Raw genomic sequence first — 25,261 nt, forward strand, 5'->3', positions numbered from 1 at the left:
TGATTGTTTAAGTATGTCTGTTCTATAATTGATGCTATGTTTAAACTCTGTTGAAGAAAACCATTTCTAAAAAGTTACGTTTATGTTTGTTTTGTTCTGTCTAATATTTTTGGATTGTTGAAATCAAAGTTCAAAATGGAGGATAGCCAGTTCTGTAGGATTTTGTTTAAGCTTTTTGCAATCATAGATAATATTTATTCAGAAATCGTGAGATGCGGTCTGGTGTGATCAGAAAAACATTTTCTTTATCGTGCCAACATTTCGATCTTTATTGAGATCATCTTCAGGGCTTAAAGTGTTTGTCTTCTGTGTAATTGTGTCATTCTTGTGTGTCGTGTTGAGAGTGCCACTTTGAGAAACACTTTGAGCCCTGAAGATGATCTCAATAAAGATCGAAACGTGGCACGGTAAAGAAAATGTTTTTCTGAAACCTACATCACACCAGACCGCATCTCAGGATTTCTGAATAATTATCGATTAACGGTCACTAATCACCACATATAGATAATATGTTGTTTTACCCTCTTAACAAGATATTGGGATGCAATTCCGATGTATGTTACCGAACAATTTATACAATTGATTTTGTAAATTACATCAGACTTATTTGTCAATGGTGTGGGATCTTTAGTTTTGGAAAAAGTGTGTGAATAGCTTACAATTAATTAAGGCTTTGGTTGAGACAAAAAAGTCAGTGTCACGAGCGGATTCGAACCCACGACCTTCGGCTACATACGCCACTGCTCTAACCACTTGAGCTAACGTGACTTCATTAAATTTTAATAGCAATAAACAAGCACGTCAATTTTATGTCACTTCTATGTTATATATGTTTTATATATATTAACTTTTTTAAATTTGCATGTCTATGGCGTAAAAGTAACTTATAAATACCTTTCAATTAATTAATCTTTATATAAGGTATTGGTTGAGATAAAAAAAGTCAGTGTCACGAGCGGGATTCGAACCCACGACCTTCGGCTAAATACGCCGCTGCTCTACCACTTGAGATATTGTGACTTCGATCCACTCGGACACTAACTTCCCATCTCAACCCCACCTTGTCAATTTTCCCTCCTTTTTGCCATTTTCTTTTATCTCAGCCTAAGTCTTAATTAATTGAAAAGAATTTATTTGGCCAAGCGGACCACGAAACCTAATAAATATGTGAATAGTTTTATAGTTTTTGAACCTTTTCCCCCTTTTTTACGTACATCATTTAACCTACATCACACCAGACTGCATCTCAAAACCTCTAAATAATCATAATCATAATATTATTTTTCAAATTTAAATTTATGCCCAAAACGCTTCTGTTTCTAAGAGGTTTGTCGGGAAATATACGGTTTCAACCAAGTTGTAACGAATGTCCGGCTATTAGCTCTCAACATTGATGAAATTACCACGCTAGACTGCAAACAAAACACCGTCCTTGGCTACAAATTCTACAACCCTGTGAATTACCCACGTTTCAAGTTTTTTAGAAAACGTCTGCCGACTCATTGCTTTCCAGGCAATCGGGTTTATTTGATAATTAGACGCACAAGGTAATTTAATATTTGGTATTTTAACCAATTAAACACGATTTTTTTTTAACAAAAGAGAAAACAACAATGTTGATATCCCAAGGACATTGTAACCTTGTTAGAAGGGTTGTAAATAGAAGGGACCCCGTTTTCGCCTAGTTGACATAAAAAGCAGAACAAATATTTGTTGATAAATTAAAAAAAAATGCAATTAACAATCACAACTGATAGGTTTACTGCTAACTGACACGTCCCAATAGTGCTGACAACAGCGGGCTTTTCTTTGACTCAATTAAAATCCAGTAAAAACAACTGTGCAGTGCCAGAATTATTTTTAAGTTCGGACAATTTTTTAAATTTAGAACAGGGGCCTCGATATTTGTCTCCACTCAGTCTCTACTCCGAGGTAATAAATAATAAAGTAAAGATGCTTGCAAAAACAATTGTCAATCAGATTTTCATTTGTTCGTCTGTTTTAATTGTTGGTTAAATGTTTCTTCATAATTATGATTTGATTTCATGGATTTATAATAATATAGTGCATACTATTTTGTTTTAACTGTAATGTTATACGTACACTGTAAAGGAGTGTGTATCTTTCCAAACCATATGGTTTTATTCAACAAGAATTAATACTGTTTTCTTTTCCTCATACATCTAAAATTATTATGTAATAATACATCTTATAATACATATTTAATGTACACTGAATACTGTGTTTTTATTTTTTTGTATATTTTATCTTTGAATCTGTGTTTATTTGCACTTGCGTGTTTCTCTTCTTTTCTAAGCTTCTCTTTTTCTGAATTTCTCTCTCTCTCATAAACTACCTCTCACCCTTAATATACTTCTTCTCTTTTTCTTGTTTTTTCGTAACATCTCACTTACTCTTTTTTCTTTTTTCTTAAGATCTTTCTCTCCCATTTTCACTTTCTTTCTTAAAATTTATTTCACAATTATTTTTCTCTCTCCCTCCCTTCTCCTCTTCCCTGCAATTCTTTCTCAACTTCTCTCCCTCTCTCTGTCTCTCCTTATTTCACATTCTTTCTTAATTATTTTCTCTCTCTTCCCTTCTCTCCTCCTCTGGTTCTCACACATTCTCTCTCTCTCCCCCCTCTATCTCTCTCTTTGTTTGTGATTCAATTAAATGTGCAGTCATGTTACTGGTCACGTTCTCGGATTTAGTAAGTTCGTTGCAGATACTGTTTTTTGTCTTTATTAATTTAAATTCTACCTTGAAAACGGATGTAATTTTTTCTATGGCTAAAACTATTAAAAAACTTTTTTACTAAGATTAAAACTACAACGAAATAATAATTATCATTTTATTTATATAACACCATAAGTTGTAGCCAAATCCTTTTTTTATATTTTGCCCATTCTTTCATTTTAGATATAATAAAACAAACCTACAACTATTAGCAATCTCTTTTTATCATCCTCTTTCTCTTCCGCGTTCTTCTCTCTCTTTCTCTCTCTATCATTTTCTCTCTTCCATTCTCTCCTCCTCTGATTCACACATTCTTTCTCTCTCACTCTCTCTCTTTCTCTTTGTTTGTGGGCTATCTTGTTTTTAAATAGAATAGATGTATGTACATATGCTTGTGAACAATGTATGTATGTTTTTCCGTTCATATATTTCGATTTCTTCTTGTTTTGAAAGAAAAAATGAAAAACTAATATTTTTGTATAGTTACCGTTTCATGTGGTAAGAACTCTTTACTCAGTCCGAAATCTGTCAGGACAATGTGACCCTGAGCGTCCAACAGGATGTTTTCCAACTTGATATCCCTGTAGATGATCCCAAGCTGAAACAAAAAAAAAGGCCTCGGTTAAAAACCTCAAAAGTATTTAAAAAACATCAAAACGTAGTAAATCCTCGCAATCTACAAGACAAGACGTCTGCCTTGGTGCAAAAGCACCAGGTGGTAAACATTGCGCATAACAAGGGCATGATTTCAACCAAATACACAACTTCACTATTTTTCGTGGTCCGCTTGACCAACTAATATCATTCAATTAATTAAGGTTTTTGGTTGATATAAAAAATGAAGTATCGATAGCTCAAGTGGTAGAGTAGCGGCTTATCAAGCCGAAGGTCGTGGGCTCGAATCCCGCTCGTGGCACTGACTTTTTTATCTCAACTAAAAACCTTAATTAATCAAATACACAACGTTGACCTCCCAATTCCTTGATTATTTACTCGCATAAATCTTTTATAGAAAGCTAAGAAGGTGTTGCTTTCACAATATAAAGTTTGAAATGTATGCGGTTTTTGTTTATTCTATGTTCGTTGATAGAAATGAAGGATATGTATAAATAAAGTAGTCTTTTGCTCTGGTTAGCTATAAATTTTCTAAATGGCTTATGCGTTTATCAATGCCAGATATAAATTTTATCACTTAAGCAACATATTTAAAATCAGGGACGAAAAATCCTTATGCAAGCATTAGTTAGCAAATTAGCAATTTATTTCCCAATGTGATGATATTATATCAAATTTATGTCATTGTCGTGACCGGAGAATCAGGAAAACAAAAATATTTCCTTAGAATAAGACGAAAGAGTGTTAAATGCTGCGGTTAAAGCCGATTAAGCCCTATTTAATGAGAATAAGCTCATCAGACGATTATGAAGTTTGACGCCACCACCTCATTTGTGAGGACGATGTTAAGTTCATTTATGCAATCTCATTTCAAGAGATTTTAATTATTATTACTCTGTAATTTTTTAAATTCTTTTTCTCGTTAAACCAGACTTAAGATTATTTTAGCTTATTTAGGCACTTTTTAAAGAGTTGTTGGTGTTGGCCTGCGAGTCGGTGAACTCAAGCTGAACCGGCAGTCGGTCACTATTGAGTCCGTCTTCCGGATTTATTAAACTAAAATGTCTTGTACATAAAAGTGAATTTTTTTAAAAATGTGTGGTGATTAATGACCGTTTAGGGATATTTATTTAGAAATCGTGAGATGCGGTCTGGTGTGATGTAGGTTTCAGAAAAACATTTTCTTTATCGTGCCAACGTTTCGATCTTTGTTTGTAAATCCCAGGCCCTGAAGATGATCTCAATAAAGATCGAAACGTTGGCACGATAAAGAAAATGTTTTTCTGAAACCTACATCACACCAGACCGCATCTCACGATTTCTAAATAAATTTTTTTTAAATTATTATTTTTATAAGTTTCTGAGATATCTTGAATTAATGGATCAATTTTTGAAATTTTTCTGTTGTTTTACTGTAAATAGGTTTTGGTATAAAATACTAATCTTGTTTTGGATGAGTAAAGGCTGTTTAAGTTTCAAAAAGGAAGATGCTGTGACCCCTAACCGGTGTATCATCAGTGTCGGAAGCCCGCATTAAATCGATGAAAGTTTCTGTACTCCTCAGTATGTAACACCTGGAACTGTAACCCGTCCCCATCCAAGCTGTTCTCCGTGCATCGTCACGGCCTTTGAATCTTATGAATACAAATCCTTTACGAAAGGATCTAAGCCGTGTTTTCCTTTTTGTATTTTACCGTTGTCAAATTTACAACGCGTATTTTTATTAATAAGGTTGAACATTTCCTCCGATCGTCTGGTTTCAAACGAGATACAATATGACGGATCTAGGCTAATCCGACTTTATGATGTGCCTCTTGAACGGATTCGTTTTCAGCTTATCAGCTTTGACTGTTCCTTAACAATTTTATACAATCAATCAAGTCGTTTGCCCACAAATGATTTTTTAAGTATAATTTTAAGTACTAAATTCGAACCTAGTACAACTGGTAAATAAATTGTTCGCGATTTTTCAGGGCAGGTTGATCTCGAAAAGCTTGCCGGCCTTTGCGAAACCTTCTTTCATGGTCTGTCTGAGGAGAAAGCAACGGCACTTGCGGGTACTCGCCGACGTAACGGGAATGCCACTTAATCGAGTAGACTTCTTTCCTCGTCTAAAAGAAAGTCCTACCACTGACAACATCGTTAAAACTGGATCAACTCACTTATATGTTCAAGTAAAACACCTAAATTAAACTCTTGCTTTAAGACTTCTTAGATGAATTTATATATATTTTGTTTATATATGTCTTGTCAGGAAAGTTAGCAGAAGTCCGAAAGTATTCGTCTTCCAATAAAAAGTCGGGAGAAAGGATTGCTCGTAGTAAAAATACCAACGGGTGACATTATTGTGACCGACTAAAGGTAAATACCATCTGGCTTGAGGAATAGAAGAAATATTTTCACCGGAGTTTAATAATTCTTAAAGATTTTATTTTTTCCGTTACTCGTGTAGTGTTTCGGATGCCACCGACTGTTATCTATCGGACATCCTCTTGCATGTTGATGAAACAACATAACACTGAATTTACTTTAAAGATTTATGTAATAGTTTTAAAACGATCTGTGAACAATTGCTCGTCGCCGGTTAATTATGTTCTGGTTCCACGGCCGGTAGACAACTGAATCTTTCAACCGAGTAAACCGCTTTTTTTTAAAAGGAATAAAATAATTGAGATTATAGATAAACATGATCTTTTCTAACGTGCCTGTAATTCTTTACCTCCCTGATAGTTCTTTTTATCGGCTCGTATCCAAGTATGACTAGCATAAAAATGAATATATTGAAAACACACGAGTGAGATTCAGCAAGTTGAAGGGTGTTGTCTTTTTTACTTTCCGACTAACTGGATCGGCCAAGGCATTGTGATTTCACATAAATAACATAGTTTTCAACCCATGTAATAGTACATAAGCCGAATATAAAAGTTCAAACTTTCGATAAATATTTCCTTTCCCATCTAAATAGAATTAGTTGTCATTGTCGACATTACAACAACGCGTACAACCAATGTTTTAGCTGTAATGTCGTCCATAAACGCCCCCGTACGCTCGCAACATAAAACTTATTGATCCGATTTAATTAACTACTCATCTTAATTAATATTCAGTTTCAAATTATTGACAGGCAAGGACCATTAGAAAAATGCTTTCAAATCCGATTAGGATTGACAAAACAATTCACCTCACATGAAAATTGATTTTCTTTAATTAGGTATGGCTGGTCGCACTCAGCAGATCGATGCGACACGTTCCCCCGACAATTGGGGGAAAATATACGGATTTAAACTGATGGGTAAATCCACAAACATTAAAAGTAATGTTATGAAAATAATGTATAAATGTAGGGGATGGAATGCTCCTTTAGGGCTTAAAACGCTATGATGACTAAACTTTTGTCCATATCACTCCAATAAAATATCCTTCGATTTAACTAACTCAAGGTATAATTTAAAAAATATATATTATGATCCTTACTTTTGGCATTATGTAATGAGCTTCAATATTTACAAATAACAAAGATCGTGTGTCGTGAGGGGTGTTAACAACCATTACTGTTCCCCCAACTATGCGCGAGGACTAATCCTCGTTTAGTGGTCGCGATGCCATTTCCTATTATGTCGTCTGGTTGAATTATAGGTAATGTTTTTTATGAATAAGGATTGTTCGACTCGATTGAGGTGAGAGGAGTGTTTATTGTGGAAAGTGGAAAACGTTTTGTGGATTATTTTTTGCAAGGGAGGAATTTTGAGGTCATTGTGAAGAGTGATGTCGGAAACGTAGTAAGAAGCACTAAGCATGGTTCTGAGGTCTTGGATTGGAAAGTGTATTCTTTGGATGACGGATGGTTTAGCGGCGAGCCCCAAGATATAGTCCGGATATCCAGATTTGTTTTAGTATTGTCTTGTAAATTGGCAATTTGTTTTTTGTTGAAACGTTAGATTGCTGTAGAGTAGTCCGAAACGTTAACAAACAAACGTGTTTGTTCGAGGTTAGTCTTGAGTCAAGATAGAACCCTACGTATTGGACGCAGTCTGTTTTTTGGACGGAATGAATGCATGGGTTTCCTTTGGTTGATATGCCTGGAGCTCCTCCAAAGCAAAGTATAAAAAAATTAGGATCTTTCTCACCAAATTCAGGAAGCAACATAATATTTAACTAACTTTTAGGAGAATTGTGAGATTTTCTCTTGGGGTATGCATGGTGATGGGTATGCATGGTGATGGGCCAGCAGTTTGGGTCGTTTACGACCATTTTGGCATTTAAGACGGGTATAAGTTTTCGCCATTTTCAGTGGCGTGTTTCCCAGTCGTTTAATTACTAAACGATATCTTTTTTGCGATTAGTTATTCCATCTTAGTCTGCTATACAGGATTCTAACTGATAGGTAAATACCTGAAGAAACATACTATTATGAATGAATAAATAATATATTACTAATGTTTAGGGTAACTCAAACGAGTTATGATTCAAGGTATAACAATTACAATGAAATGGCTAAAAAGCAGAGTTTCCTCGTATAAATTAAGAACGAAACAAAATATTCAACTAACTTTAAGAATTGCTAGTTTTCTCTTGGGGTCTTGCGGGGTGAGAACCTGCAGTTTGGGTCGTTTCGCCTCTGGCTTGTCAGACACGTTTGGGATTTTCGCCATCTTCGGTAGTGGTATACCAGCCTTTTTTATACTGAACGTTATTAGGCTACACTATCTTACTCAGTACGATAAAAAAAGTCTGGTCTTATTTCGTGCCTATTGTATACTTATGAAGCTTTTAATTGGTGTATTACACAAGTGAAACCTTAACCAAACAGAATCACTACCGAAGATGGCGAGAATCCGAAACGCGTCAGACACCAAAACAGCGAAGTGTTTTGTTAGGTTTATGAAGTGATGACCCTGTAATTTGATTCTTACAATCTTGGTAGACCTATCGGGGGGTTTCGGCAATTGTCATCTTGAGTTTATGAGTCTGTTAAGTCAAGTCTTAAGCCGAAAGAACTATGACGATAATGTCAATAAGACTGTCTGAGGTGGTCCTTCACCTATGTATACCGCGTTCTTGGGCACATTTTCCAGCGCATCTGGTTACCCGGACGAAGAAAGGCTGACCGTATCCGGGGTACAGCAAATATTCGATCTCTTCGGAAGTAAGAAAAGTAAATCGCAACCTTTCAAACATAATGGGTTCCTTGAGCGCGATTCTTCCCCATCATCCGCCGGGTTATAATTTGCGGCATTTTCTAAATTTAATTGATTAACATTTCCAGTTTGTTTTAAAAATCAGGTAGGAACTTCAATTGACAACTCGACAAAATCCCGGACTTAAAGGCAACCCGAGAATTTATACTGAAGATGTGGCAGTCGGACAACCAAGAGAAAATTTGCGAAGCATATATATATATATATATATATATATATATGTGTGTGTGTGTGTGTGTGTGTGTGTGTGTGTGTGTGTGTGTGTGTGTGTGTGTGTGTGTGTTAAACATTTAATGTAATACACTCCTTGGACTGTAATTCCATGACAGGAGGCCAATAAATCAGTTGAACAGTACCGATGTTAGGTGAATTTGAACCATTTTACGTGAACAATGGATATAAAGGACCGTGAGCCGGTAGAAACCGCGTCACAGAGAGTTTCACCCGCTAAATACATTCCGTTCCGTTAATGCGTTCCGCGTTGGCTGCCCTTCTTGCGTGAGCTAATCTAATCATAGCGAGAGGGAATGAGACCGAACAAGAGCGAGACGAAGGGATGAAGGGTGCCCGAGGGGGAAGAGAGGATGAATTACAAGCGCGTTAACATTCAACAGACCGCACAATTTTCGCGGTGGCATAATGCTCCCTCAACGTGAGCTTGACTGGCACGTATCTCAACGCAGGGTTAAGGAAAACGCTTACAATTTCAGTCTCGGCCCAGCCCGACAAAAATAATAATCGACTTAATGTTTTAATTTCAGACTGCTAAAAGCACGCTCAGGAGAATTAAATGGAAAAATATTACAAATGCGACTTTTAAAAAAAAATTAAGAATTTGTTGTACATTTCAAGCCAATCCGAGTACTTATAAATAATTCAGTCCGAATAGTTTCAAAGATTGAACAAATGTCCGAATCAACTATTTGATCGCCGAGATTAAGTGTTCGAACTTTGAACGGACTTTCCTCCCTTAAAAAACTTCATCAATATTTTATTGGAAGGGAGATGACAAATTTCGGACCAAGGGATATTAATATGTGCTCATATATCAATGATTTAACCCAGTTGAGCATTTCTCCATGTAAGAGGGACAACGATAGCTATTACAATTTTTGAAATAGGATTTTGCATTGTAAATGTGGCGATTGCAAAACGAAAATGAAAAACTGGGCCATGCATAAAATTTTTATTTAATTTTTAAAATAAATAACACATTGCTATTGCGAGCTTTCTTCTCTCTTTTTTTCATTGTGTGTGTGTGTGTGTGTGTGTGTGTGTGTGTGAGTGCACGCGCTTGTGTGTGTAAGAATATAACAGGGAGAGAGAGAAATAAATCAAGAGTGAGAGAGAATTAAGGAAGAATAAGAAAAACGAAAAAAAAACAGGGGGAGAGAGAGAGAGAGAGAGAGAGAGAGAGAGAGAGAGAGAGAGAGAGAGATTAAGAAAGAATGAGAAAGACTGGGAAAGTAAAATTAAGAAAAAATGAGAAAAACGGGAGATTGATTGATTGATTATCAAATTGATTTACCTAAGGGCGATGACACATGGAGCGGTTTTGACCGAAGCGTTTATCGCGAGAAAAATCGAGGCGGTGAGTCGTTCATTGCTGTTGCATTAACCTGACAGACGTAGCGGTCGTAACCGCCTGTCGGTTTTCAAACCGAGTCGGTCGGTGGCGGAGACGACCCAACGCGTCGGTTTTGAAAACGCCAGGCGGTGAGTGGTACCCAAGTATTGCATCAGCCCTGACACACGTGGCGTTTATTTGAGCTGTTCGTACCCCACTTTCTTGAAGGGTTGTTTGTTTGTCAGTCTTCTAATTTACTTTTAAGATGCAAAAAATAGACGTGGAGAAAAAAATTTGTAATGCGGCATTTTATTTTACTATGTAACTCGTCAAAACTGCCCATTTACATCCTGGTAAAGTTAAAACATTCTTCAGGGTGTTTCCTCATCTCTGAAAACAAATTCTTAAAATGCCCTCTTTCGCTTCTCTTCTCGACAATTGGATGAACCCACATTCTCCTGTGTTTTTTCTCCATTCTCTTCTTCCAACGATAGTACAACAGAGACACCAGAAGTATCTCTTCATCCATGGGAACTCCATGGGGAATGGGCCAATGCCAGTTCAATAAGATTAATAAATAATAGAATTTTAGCTAATTCTCAACTTCCTGACGCCTAAGCTTTACATATTGATACTTAACCACCACTAAAAATGGGGGGGAAAATCTAAGTATTTACAGATTGTACGGTGCTGTACAGTAACACAACCGTTTTTAAAACGAACTCACCTTCCTCCAGGGCCTCTTTTAACTTTACAACTACTTGAAAGTACATCACCTTATAATTAAATGATTTCTACAGCTTTACGGGTACAAAGTATGCGTATGACTGTCGGTGATACATGGTAGTAACTAGTTTAATAAAGATTTTGTTTTGAATATTATCTGGAGGAGGAAGGGGACCTCGTTCAAATCCCAGCTCTGTGCCTTTTAAATTATAGTATGAAAAATTAAAAGTAGTTTAGCAAAACCGAAGCGGTAAACGCTTCGGTCAAAACCGCTCCGTGTGTCACAACGTAGAAAAACCGAAGCGGTAAACGCTTCGGTCAAAACCGCTCCGTGTGTCAGCGCCCTACAGTGAAATTACAATTACATTAAAAACAGGATTTTATATACTCTACTGAATATACTATACACAAAAAAGTTGAACAAATTAATTATCTGTTACAAACTATATACATACTTGTTTACAGAGGATTAACACATTCAAAATAAAAAGTAATCTTTAAATAATGACAAACCTAACTTCTATCAGGAGAAAAAACTAACGATAGACATTTGTAAGGGTTTAACATTATAAACATAAGTGACAAGGAGAGTGAGAGAAGCGAAAAGAAAGAGAAAGAGAAAGAGAGAGAGAGAAAGAGAGAAAGAGAGAGAGAGAAAGAGAGAGAGAGAGAGAGAGAGAGAGAGAGAGAGAGAGAGAGAGAGAGAACAGCGCGGGAGAGAAAGAAAAAAAGAGATAGCTAATAATTGCAGAATCGTTTTATTATACTAAAATGAAAGAATGAACAAAATATAAAAAAGGATTCAGCAATAACTTATGGGTTATATAAATAAAATGAATAATTATTATTTCATTTCTATTTTTGATCCTAGTTGAAAAAAGTTTTTTAATAGTTAGCCATAGAAAAAATTACATCCGTTTTCAAGGTGGAATTTAGATTATTTAAGACCAAAAAACAGTACCGCAACGAACTTATTAAATCCGAGTACGTGACCAGTAACATGCCTGCGCATTTAATTGAATGATCCAAAATCACATACGAAGTTGATTAAAAATAGACAAATTACTATGTTTTATTAAAGTATTATTTTTATTATTCTTACTTTTTTATCCTCCTACAATTAATTATTTATAATATCACGGTGAAACATCAAACTTAATGACAAGTTCGGTGCGCCGATGACTGTTAGGAGTTACTAACTAGCATCTGACAAATATTTCTCCAAAGGGATAGAAATAATTCACAACGTCCGTCGGCTTCGAAAGCGCCATAAAAAGTTTTAACCACCCCGCCGTGTACTGCGGATGGGAAGAAGGGCAAAATGACTGGAACGGCACCCGTTCTGCGATAATAACTGGTCAGAATAGAAAGTCCTTTCACCTTCAAACAGCGTAGCACTTTCGCTAAACAACAAGCAAATCCCAAAGACCGTTGGGTCATATGTTATATGTGAGTTATGATTTGAGATTGGGGTAAAATTATCGCCCTGTAAGTATGTCGATGACCCCCTGGCGAGATATAGCAGCATTTAAACAAATAACATTTTTTAAGATAAATTAAAAGGCCATAATTCTTAAACTGAAAGCTTTGTTTGTTTGAAAGCTTTGCAATTTGTTAAATATGAACAATGAATGATTTAGATTTAGATGAATTTATTAGTTTATCTCTGATCCCAGATTTTATTATTAAACACCTAAACATTACAAATGATGGAATATAATATAATTGGATAATCAAACAGATTTGAATTTAGTTGTTTAAAAAAAATTATTAACGCTAACCTACTGTTTGCTGATCACTCTCTCACTTTCTCACATATTCCATAAATGTTTGTGTGTGTGTGATACTTTCCAAACTACCAGTTCATAATCAAAAATAATAAAAACATACATACTTTGTTTTCCACATGCTTCGAAAATTATTCTTAAATAATCCAATTTTATAATAGTAGTGTATTTACAATTTGTCTTTTTGTTTGTTTGTGTGTGTGTGTGTGTGTGTGTGTGTGTGTGTGTGTGTGTGTGTGTGTGTGTGAGTGTCTGTGTGTATGTGTGTGAGAGTGATCGTACAGTGGCCTCTGTGTCTTTCTCTTTATTTTATTTATTTCTCTCACTCTCTTTTTATCATTCTGTGTTATTCTTTTAAATTTCATTCTTTCTCTCTCACTTTTTCTTTTTCAATATTTACTTCTTTTTCTCTCACTCTATTTCGCATTTATTTTTTTCTTCATCTCTCTTTCTCTTTCTGTTTATTTTCTCTCTCACTCTCTCTCTCGTTCTCTTGATATTTTAATACATATTTTTTCTTTCTTTTTTAATTTCTTTCTTTCTTTTACATTCTCTTATTCTTTCTTTTTCGCTCATTATTTTTCTTTCTTTCTTAATTTCCCTCTTACTCACTTTTTTCTTCTTAATTGCTTTCTTTCACAAACTCTCTCTCTCTCTCTCACTCTCTCTCTTTCTCTTTCTTAGCTTTCCATCTCCCCATCTTTTATCCAACCTTTCTATCCGTCTGTTCATCTATCTAGCCACCTGTTCATCGTATGTGTGTGTGTGTGTGTGTGTGTGTGTGTGTGTGTGTGTGTGTGTGTGTGTGTGTGCGTGCGTGCGTGCATGTATTTATTTAAAATAACATTTTAAAAACTCCTCCGACAATTCTTCAACTAGAAGATCTTAATATGTGGATCAAGAAACAAAATAGTCGAGAAATTGTATATGCCATTTTTTATAAATTTGTTCTATACAAATTTTATGCGTTCTTCTTTTTTAGGAAAAATGTTTAAGTAAAATACAATTTATAAAATTATTACCAGTAAGAAAGAATTAAGATATTCAAAATAGAGCACAGAGTATACAAAGTTTTTGGTTGCAATTGTTTTTTAACGTTTAATTTAAACGAAAAAAAAAATTATTTAATACTGTAATGTCTACAAAGTCCGGTGGTTTTAGGGTAGACCACATTATACCAATTGCTATTTTGTTTGTTTTTTATTTATTATGGTAAGTTTAACTCCAATTTAAACTCAATACGTTTCTTTATTTATATAATTTATTTATTTATTCGTTTATATTTGATCGTCTATATATTTTATACTTTCCGACAAGGTGGGTATTTTGAGCGTGAAACCCAGGCCGCTTTATTAATTCAGGCGGCGCCCCGGTTTGGAAATAATTGAACGAAATCCTCGCGAAAAAGGTACTCCCAGGAGCCAGGGTCCGCCCGGGCCAGGTGATATTCGGGAAAATATGTTTTAAACTGAACACCATTGTTAAAAGGACGGGAATGGGCGCCTTGTGAGTTTGGGACAAAAGGAAACTCTACGGCTAGAGTTGTGATGCGCAGGTGTTTAGTATCAGCTGCAGGTCCCGTCTCGGAACCGGCAGTGATTTACACACTTCTTCTAACCTCCAACATATCCCATCAAGATGTTCTTTCCCGCTTAAGATACAAAGAAAAACACCCAATTTTCAAATTCTTTTAGAGAAAGATTTTCCCGGCAAGTATTAACTAACAGTCCTTATATGATCATTTTTATATCTGATTGTTAAACAATAATGAATGCCTAATGAGTAATGGTTGGCAATAGTGATTTTTTTATATTTAACAATAGGTTTTATTGTGTATAGTATTTATGTATGTGTCTCACGTTCTCCAAATAATCAATAGGTTTTATTATTCACTAATATGTATGAATTCTATTTGCGTCATTCTGGCGACGGTTTTATCGTGTTTTACGCTTTAAAATTTGGCTGAATTGTTATAAACAGTAAATAGGTCAATTGAGATATATCAAAGCATTTTAACGTGTACTTCGATCATTTTGGTTTGCCAATCTTCACTGTTTTGGTCTGTAAGATGCGTTTCGTCATCTTCAATTGTCGGTCTGTGTAATTTCAGTTTAATCAGGTTTAGCGGTCAGTTAGTGTCGGTGCCCTGCATATAAACCAGACGGATAATGAGGGAAAGATAAAAATACAGGTTCGTTACACCGCAAACCCCAAGGAGGAAAAATCTCACAATTTGACCGAACGTTTTTGCTAAGAATACTTAACAGGCGTTTCTCGATCTGCTTCACAGTTTTAACGATCATCCTGATTTTCCTTCTACTCTTGTTAAGGAAAATGTTAAACCCTCCGTCCAAAAAAAGATAAGTGAGATACAGGAAAAGCAGATGCAATTAGTGAAAGTCCAGATTCTAATAAAATCCGATGCTGTAACTTTCCGCTTAGAATAATTATATTATATAAACACCCTACAATTCAATCAGAGATAGGTTCTATTATTGTGTTTTGTGTAGTTTTTTTGCGTTAAACGTGCATTTTCGTTTGAGCAAAATTGTTTGAAAACCAGCCTTTTTTTTGTGTGTATACGTATGGATATGTGTTCTTTCGCAATTAATTTATGTAAACTTGTTCTTTTACACCGTCATCAATGAATAATCATCCCAGGAGAGCCTGGTAAATGTAATACTATTGTAACCGAGGAGTAAAAATTGTAAATAGTAGGCAAAGGAAAATGATCTTCTTTCAGAGGCACAACTCCAGATTCAGAAAAGAAAGTATCCAAATTATCTTTATTTTAATAACATAAATTGAGAGATTTCTCCAAATTGTCTTCGAGGTGATGAACGTGAAATTTGCCCTATGCCGATCATTTTGACCTGCCAGGCGCGTTTCAGAATTTCGCGATTTTTAGCGTTAGGTCTGGGTTATTTTTTAAATTTTTTTTCGAGGGTTCGCAACAGCAGAAGTCATATAAACCCTCAGGGTGCCGGTGTTTTTGAAAAGCCCATTTGCAAGTATGTCGGGTTCGAATACAGGGCCGCTGGATTCGAACCCGGGACCTTCACCTCACAGTGATGAGCGCTGTGTCAACGCCCCCCGACTGGGTTATTTTTGTAAAATCAATGATTAACTAATAATAACTATATGCAAAAATAACACATGTGCAACAGTGAACAAGACGAAAAGCCGAAACGTCTGACAGACCAACTCAGCGAGTACTGCCAGCCCAAAAAGATCGGTAACGACCAAATTTAGTCATAAATTGCGTTAACTTTATGGAGAGATAATATAAATTACTTAGTTCCATTCCTCTAAACGATCTGTAATGAATAAAGTTAAATAATTGCTAATATTAAGGTTATAAAAAATTAGTCGCTTCCTTAATTTGCTGTTAATTGGGTAATAATTACTAAGGGAAATACCCCGAGGAATATCGAATAATTTGGGGTAGGGTGAATGGAGTCTGGTGTGTGATTTATTAGCGTGGATGGAGGGGCGTATCCCCAATGGTAATTGCCTAAGGAATGTCGAGTAGTCTAGTGGTAATGTAAAGGAAGCGGTGTTCGAACGTAATTTATTAGCGTGAATGGAAGTGCTCCTTCCACAGTTGTTAAGAGGAATAACTAATATTCTGAGATAGTGTGAATGCCAACTAGACTATTGTGTTTTGTCTTCTTTCTATGTTTCTGTTTATTTTTAGGTTATTCACAACTGAAGAAGCCTATAGGTTTCTACATTTTGTAAATTCTCACTGAACGTTTAACAAACTATGTTTTATTGAGTAGTTGCTTTCGTTGTCTACAAGTCAACATATTTCATATAAATATTTTAAATTATAGTTTGCAGCTGACTATCAGCGCCTCGGCCAGATTACATTCACCATGCGTTCGTTATTAACACATGTAAGAAATAGGTTTTTAAAAATGTAGGTCGAGGCCTCAAATAGTCCATTGTCTCGGGAGAAATGAAGTAATTCCCTTTCCGTTGCCCTTTTAGCGATATTTTCGGATCGGCAACGAGCCGTTTTTAAAATATCAACACACACAACGCTAAGTTCAAAAAGGCATTGCAAACAGAGGTATCACGAGCCGAAACCGTACTGTTCAGATCTTTTTGGGTCACGGTTCGGCACAACTAGGTCTCAATCCCCCCGAATCAAGGACTATTACGAAAGTGTTCCTCGATTTCCTCCTCCCGTCTCATCCTTGCAAGTATCAAACAAGGCTCCTTTTTAACTTTCTAAACGATGCGAATTTCCTTACAAAACCGATCCAAGTTTCGGTAAATATCAACATTTCCAAGTTACAACCACCTTCTGAATACATGGGGTTGTTCAAGCAACTTTTAAATCGACTGTAGCGTGTTCCGTCTCTTTTTAGTTTTCAACAAATCAATTTTTAGCCGTTTATTTCACAGAAACCCTAAGGAATCGGATTTAAACGGCAATCTTTTACCCGGCCGGTTTCAAAGTTCAGAACTTAGGGGCTTAGTGGATTGCCTGGCATACTTAGTTCTTAGAAAGGGAGTTGAATTGTTTATAAAATTCCATATGGATTTTACACCCGGTAGGGAGTCAGCAATCTTCAAAACTAACAAATTATATACAACCAATCATTGGAAATTTATTAAATCAAAACGAAAATCGATGCTAAAAAGAATTTTATAACATTGTGTTTAACTTCACAAGAACCTTTGTACTTCGTAAGCCTAATCATCTTTTATAATACAGCCAGATGGTAAATAGTAAAATTAAACAAATAAACCTCTGGAAATATTGAAATCAAAATAAACTTTTAACCTTCGGCCGAGAAACTAAAGAAAATCTCTCAATTGGCCTTGTCCGAAGGTAAAATGAAGGCCTTCAACGTCTTTCTCATCAATTAAAAAATTACAATCGCGGTCTCAACGATTTTTAGCTTTAATTTTTACTTATTAACTTACACAAAGTAAAAACGCAATAAACCCCTTGATGAATTTCATCTCGGTTCTCCTGTTAATAACACGTATGAAACCGTTTTTTGTTTTTTTTACCCGCTCACAATATATGATCCCAATCATATATAAAGGTAATCATCTTAATGGAAGCAAGCTCTTTCGCGTGTTTCTTAAAGATTCCTATTTTTCACTTGTCAGGCCGCAAATTGCCCTCGTTCCACACTAAACGAGTAAAATATTTAACCATAATTTTCAATTCATTAAATTCTGCCCGAGACACAATGTTATTTTTTAATTTTTTAGCGGTTTTCCTTCTAAACAATTTTCACCTTTTATCAAATATAATTTCTACCTAAATAAGGTCATTAGCGTTCTAAAACGCGATTAAATCTTGAACATAAAAAACAAAACAAAAAAGGCTTTTACCTTGTAAGTTGTACGCTAAAATCCGATAAGGTAATAAAAGTAAATTGGTTTTATTGAAAAAAATTGCAGTGGATCAAATTGTAAACGACGAACGCCGATTAATCAAGTTCGTTTTGGAAATTTATGACCGCAAGGACGTTTCAAAAGCAAAACGAATTAGCCCCCGGTTTTAAAACTCCCAAGGATCGTTTATCCATTCTTTTATGCCTCGCAGCGTATTCAAACTTGGCAATTTTTTCTTTTTTTTACCTTCTTCTCTTTTTAAAAAATTGACAAAAGACACCCCACTGAAAGACTGGTGATGTTTACGGCTCATTTAATATAATTTCTTGATACCCGGTTAGAAAAAAAGTCAATAATTGACCACAACGTTGAAGGTTGATAACCAACCGACATATATATATGATATTTGTGTGTGTGTTTATTCAGGGTGTTCGGCTACTTTGTGTTACAAACTTTGCCAGTAGATTCTACATTTAAAATACCAAAAAGTCCTAATTAACTATGGTCCGAATGTCAAGAGTTTCGAGTTATTTCATTTTTTCCCGATTTTTTAAAATTTCACGACCTTGCTTCAAATAAACAATAATAACTCCAAAACCAAAAGGTTTTGGACAAATCCGTTGAGACCATTGAAAACTCCGTTAAATCTGCGATAAGATGTGATCAATATTAATCTTGTAAACGTTAGTGAAATAAGCTGAAAAATATTTATTTTTTTCTAAGTTGAAAAACTTACTAAGGTAATTCTAAACTACTATTTCCAAACCTAGAGACCAGCAAAATTTCAGAAAACGTACTCCATTTAATATCAATTTGCAAATGCTTTTTTAATTACTTTTTTCAAAGATGCAGAAATTGATCATGGAAAAGAATAAACCGTTGTTGAAGGGTTGTTAAAGAAGAAAGATTAATAATAAAAATAAATAACAAAATAAGAAATATAAAGTGAGTTTAAAAAATCTGTATAGTCTGTAATAAAGTTTTTAATGTAATAAAATTATTTATATATAAAACCAATTGCTATACGATATAAAAATACAACATCCTTCATCAAACTAAATTATTTTACTTTTAGATTATTATTTCAAAAAATAAAGGCTAGCAATACGTGCGAAAAAGTAATATCGTGTAAATTTTTCTAAGGTGCTTCTACTAATGAAAATTTTTCCAGTTGATTTTACATAGCAAATTAATATTATAATTTGTTGAAGTCGTGAAGAACACACATATAATATTATAATATTAATAATTAACATAATAATAATAATATTATTATTATTATTATTAATATTATAAAAGTTAGTAAATTTTCGATTAAAACAACAACTATAAGAGTAATGATTATTTACAAAACTACACTGATGAATAAATTTAAAGTACCACTCAATTTATTTACTTTAAAATTAAATCCATTATCTTTCTACATTAGTTACAGACAATTAGAAGCTACAGGAGTCAAAATAAAGATTAAATAATGCTTTGTTTAATTCGTTAGTTCACTTATGTCTTAATTAATCCCATTTTCACAAAAAAAGCATTATTATTATGCATTATCCCATTCTGTTACACCTAAAGTTTACTTTCAGTTAACTAAATTTTATTTCGTGGTCCGATTGACCAACTTTCAGTTAATCTTTTTCCTTCGTTGATTTCATTTTTTTCTTTGATACTTTTACACCTTTTTCAATGGGTTCAGTAAGGCTTTTTCAGGAACATAGGAACATGTAATTTGGATATTGGAAGATTGGGGACAAGTTCTCTGAAGTGAGATACGAGTTTGCCTCAAATCTTGATTTGGGCGAAATTTCAAAAAGAGATGCTTAGGAGACAAGCTGAACGGTTCCTCAGGTGTCTTTCCATGGTTGGTCAGTGATGTTATTGGGTGATGTTGAACCAATACTCGGGACCAACTTAAGCAACTGAGTATGATATAATAGGAAGGGTTCTTCGGCACTTTAGAGAAACAGTGCTTCACACTTGAAGGCCAGGACAGGGTCACTAGATCTACAGACTAGAGAGAGATAGATTCAGCAGTCGTCAAGGTCTACGAAACCGCAGCATTAAGGGAAATTAGATGAGAAAATTGATAAGACAAGAGTGAAATGTTTCGATTTCCTCCATGACCGTAAGAACAAGGCTAAATGAAAATAACCTCAGGGCCCGGTACCGGACTCGTGGATCTCTTTTTACCACTGCTCAGAAAATAGCCATGTTTCAGATCGCATAGAAACATGTAATTTGGTCATCGGAAGATTGGGGACATGTTCTCTGAAGTGAAATACGAGTTTGCCTCAAATCTTCAGATGGGCGTAATTTCAAAAAGAGATGCTCAGGAGACAAGCTGTACGGTTCCTCAGTTGTCATTCCATGGTGGGTCAGTGAAGTTATTGGGTAGCTTTCCTTGGATGCCCGCACCCAATTGGTCGTTGTGCGAGAAAGATCTCTAACTTCACTGAGGTACTTATAAGACATAATCGAAGAATATGTAGTGCCATTTGGCCCCACATCGGTGAGAGGTTCATGATAATGCCAGACCCCATACATAGAGCACGTATTGTGAATGGCTACCTGAAATTATATTCTTGGTGGGACCAGCTCGAAGTCCAGATTTGAACCAATATTTGGGACCAACTTAAGCAACGAGTACGTCGGCGAAACTCAGGTACGACGCACTAGAAGATTCGGAAAACGGCTGTTCTTGAAGAATGAGAAAAAATTACTTCGGTTTTATGAGAAATATTTTCCAAAGAATGCAAAGGCTTTTAACGGACGAGATTCGATTCGTAAAGTTTTTAAATATTTTTATTTGGTTTTGAATTTTCTGTTTTTTTTTTCTTTACTTAATTTTTTTTTAAATTAGGTAAGAAACATTTTCATTTTAAACGTCTTATTTTCACAACCAAACCTACTTTTCGTATACCAAATATGAATAAACCTAAATACATTAAAATTTAAGGGGGTGCGACAATTTTGTCCATCAGTGTATAATAACATTATTTATTAACAAAATATACCTTTTAAAAATTATCCGACGTTAGAAACTTTACATTAATCTTATTAAAAAATTAGGTTCTAATCTAAAGATTTTTGTTGAGAATTTTATCCAGTTGGAAGTGTTTCTTACTGAAAACAGAACTAGCAAAAGTAAAAATTATTTTGCTGTTTGATACAGTTTTATCCTAAAGAAAAATGCATAGAGGCCGGAAAACCGGGAGCGCTAATGATGAGGAGAGTGCCAAGTTTTGAGAATTTTTCACAGAAAATATATTAAATTATCCAGTTTGTATTTATTGTTCGTAAAAAGAGAACATGAGAAGTTTTCTTTTAATGAAGTGAACTTGGACAGCAATTCATTTCTGTGAGTGATTTGTTTTAATACCGCCCAGATAACATTCTTTTTCTAAGAATTGTAAGAAGATTAGTGACCGAGGATGAAAAATGAATTCGAGACGGGGTAAGCCAAATGTACCTCCATTAACCACCCCAGTGGTGGCTTTGTGAGCCGTTAGTCATTAGAGGTCAATAGTCAAAATTGCATTGCGCAGGGTATAAAAGATATGAAGTTATTAATAAAAACTGAGAGCTTATTGGGCGGTTTTTTAAGGGCGCAATAAAAAATTCACAGGAGGGAATAAAAAGAAGAATAAAAACCACCGATTAGTATGATAATTTATATATCTAGTGAGTGTAATATTGAATAAAATTGTTTTGTACTCAAAACGGTCAATACATGTCTTTATATTAGTACATAACTGAAGGTCAATTTTCAATTATTGAGTATAGAAGTAAAAGAGGGTACTTATAAGACGCACTAACGATGAACCTGAAGGATTGATGTGATTACTCATCAATATTGACTTGAGTCCTTAGCATGATAATTGAAATCTATAATAAATTGCAAATTGAGAGAAAAATTATATTTCATTCAAAACGTTCAATACGCTTTCACAACATTTCACCATTGAAGGTCAATTCTCAATCGAGTACAGAAGTGAAAATCGTAAAAATGGTCAACCTGACGCATTTTTCATCACTAATGTCTTGAGTAATGAGCACGATAACTGATAAATCGACTTATTACCTTGCATAATAAGAGAAAATTGCATTTTTATTACGTTGTACTATAAAAAGGGAAATAAAGCCAGGTTTAATCTAACGTACTGATGTGACGTCGCGATTTTTTATTAATATTTGCTTGAGTAATCATCATGATAATACATAGCCAATCGCTTATTTTAAAAAATTAAAAAGACAAGAAAAGCATTTAACATTTGTCTACAAAACTGTTCACTACTAAAGGTCAATGCTCAATACTGACTAGAGCAATGAAAAATAGGAAAAATTCACCCAATCAGAAAATCACCAAAACAAGATTTTTAATATTTGCTATTATACAATTAAGCATATGTGACAGATTTAGTGAGGGTTGTATTAAAGATAAATTCAATTCTCTTCAAAACAATCAAAATTTATCGTCAAAACTGGAAGGCCAATTCGATACCCTTTTGTTTCAAAAATATGAAAATATTGAAGTTACAATAATAATAATTATTTAAAAAACCCTGATACATTGATGTAATTTTTCATCGGTGCTTTACATGATAAATCAGTAAAATAATATACTCTTCAAAAGATTTGACATATTCATGATTATTCATCATTGAAGGACAATTCTTAAAATGGGAATAACTAAGATGTGAAATTTTTGAAGTTGTCAATACAAAAACTGTTGTCACAAATAGATCACTGTGTCCAACAAAAAGTATTGAACATAGAAGTGACATAAAATTGACGTGCTTGTTTATTGATATTAAAATTTAATGAAGTCACGTTAGCTCAAGTGGTTAGAGCAGCGGGGTATTGAGCCGAAGGTCGTGGGTTCGAATCCCGCTCGTGACACTGCTTTTTCATTTCAACCAAAACCTTGCATAAAAAGATTAATTAATTGAAAGAAGTAATTTGGTCAATCAGACCACTAAATATAATGGTTTAAAATTTAATGAAACTCAATCAATACCTTTGGCTTTCTTTTCTTTTAAATAGCCTTTCAAAGCAAGCCTAAAAATAATGATTTAAACAGTTTTTTTTAGAAATATCGTAAACCTTATTTGATAAAACGGTTTTTTTTCTTAATCGAGATAAATTGTTGATTAAATAGAACTTTGACAACGGCTATATTAAAAAAACACGAAAGAAAGTCTGCCAAAGTCACAGCGTTGTCGTGACGCTAAAATAGATTATTAAGAGCATCGCCATTCTAAATATACACATGAAAATCCTTGAAGATTGCATAACATGTGCTGGTATCAGTCGAAAATATATCTACATAAAAAAAAAAACAGCGATTTTTTTAAGGCTATCCAAGGGGTTTTTGACTCAGGCCGGCGGTTATCCTCAACCTTGATGCCGTTGCATCCCTCGTCAGGATGCACATTCGCTATCATCTAGGATCCCAGATCTTTTTTCAAGTGCACCTCCTACTCCGGACTGACCTCGTACCCCAAGGACGTATTATCTAACTCTTCCCTTCACTCGAAATCAAATTCTTTCTACACCGGCTAGGAAAGAGAAAGCAGCATGAAAACGGCAACTGCTAATTGGAAAGTATTTCTCTTAGGGTCTCATTCATATAGGATAAGTGGGACGTGAACCGGCCGGACCGAGTACACAATTTCATTATAATTTAAACTGATATCTTTCCTCGCTGACAATCAATGGTGACCGATTAGCCAATTCTCAAGTCCTCAGGAACCGGTATTATCACGGCCACTAGTTCTCAAAAGACCGTGCTGGTTTTAAAAGCCTTCACTTCCAAATAAGCAATCAAATCAAATTTTTTGAAGGTTTCTTATTAAGAAAAATAACCGTTTCAAATAAAGCATTAATTATTTTTTAATTAATACAACTAATGAATTGTTTTTGTTGTCGTCCTTGCTGTTGTTTAGTTGACACCACAAAGAATTTTATAATCTTCTTTTCACTGAAATATGAACTAAGGCTCTTAAATAGATTTTCATGGCAGAATCTTTCACTATGTCCAGATTCTCGATATGAAATTTGTTTAAATTCCGTTGTTGTAAATTATTTTTAACCTGGTTTACGAAAAGAATCGACGTTGTTTTCATTTTCCCGTCCATCTTGCTCAACGGTCTGATCGTTAATTATTATTGTTGTTGTTTTAACAAAGAATTTTGTCTTGGTTAGCCAAGAAAGGTAATTCCTTTCCTAATCTTCTCAGTAGAACAACAGCTACTCTCGCCCAACTATACGATTAATTATGGCTTAAAAAACGTAGAGAATGAAAAAAAAAAACAATGCGGCTTAATTCACCTCTGAATTTCAAGGCTTGTTAGAAACCCTATTCGTATTCTACACTATTTTGAATACTTCGTAACTAAGAGCACAGTGAAAATTAAAATGAAAGTCGTGCGAGGTCGGTTATGCCTTGGACAAGTGGATCAAAATCACTTTAAAAAAATGTTCTTGAAATTGACCTGTCGGATTTTTCAAATCGTAGTATTATCATATCATTTCAATAAAAGTGAGTTTTGTACATTTAAAAGGCTTTGGTATACGTTAAAAATAGGGATTTCTATAGCGACATACCATTCTTTATGTATCAGTTATCAATCATCATAATCACAAAATATTCCGGCGGTTTAAAGTTTTAGCAAAGTGGATTACTACACGAGCCAAGAATTTAACACTCGAGATAATTGTCTTACTTCTTTTTCTGATAAATCGCGCATATTGGATTTATTTTTAAAAACGGCACCCCGAATTTCAAGGACTCAATAGAAAACCAATTCTTATTTTACACTATATGGATACTCTGTAACTAACAATTACAGCACACTGGAAATAAATAGGAAAGCCTTGGGAGGTTGGTTCTGCCTTGGACAAGTGGATCACATTTTTTTTTAATTCTTGAAAAAAAAATTCTTGTCCGGTTGGATTTTCAAACCATAGAACGTGTATGAAACATAGAGATAAAAATCAATTAAACCAAAAATATTTAAAGTATTATATCATTTAAACAAAAGTGAGTTTTGTACAGTTAAAAGGCTTGGTATAAATTACAAACAGGGATTTCTATAGTGACATACCATTATTTATTTATCAGTTATCAGGGCAATCATCATAATCATAAAATATTCCGGCGGTTTAAACTTTTAGCAAAGTGTATTTACTACACGAGCTAAGAATTTAACTCTCGAGATAATGGTCTTACTTCTTTTTCAGATAAAGCACGCATATTGGATTTATTTTTA

General features: G+C 34.5%; 1 protein-coding gene across 2 annotated transcripts in view; it reads right to left on the bottom strand.

Annotated features, from left to right (window-relative positions):
- LOC106667950 (ribosomal protein S6 kinase alpha-5-like) overlaps positions 1 to 25,261 on the bottom strand; it is a 262,137-nt gene that overhangs the window by 34,176 nt on the left and 202,700 nt on the right. For both annotated transcript variants that reach the window (XM_014396276.2, XM_014396275.2), the window contains exon 5: positions 3,224 to 3,334. In XM_014396276.2, the coding sequence (XP_014251762.1) occupies positions 3,224 to 3,334 (111 nt within the window). The remainder of the gene's footprint in view (positions 1 to 3,223; positions 3,335 to 25,261) is intronic.

Source organism: Cimex lectularius, unplaced genomic scaffold (genome assembly GCF_000648675.2).
Source record: "Cimex lectularius strain Harlan isolate CLEC.00 unplaced genomic scaffold, Clec_2.1 scaffold232, whole genome shotgun sequence".
Classification (NCBI taxonomy): Eukaryota; Metazoa; Arthropoda; class Insecta; order Hemiptera; family Cimicidae; genus Cimex; species Cimex lectularius.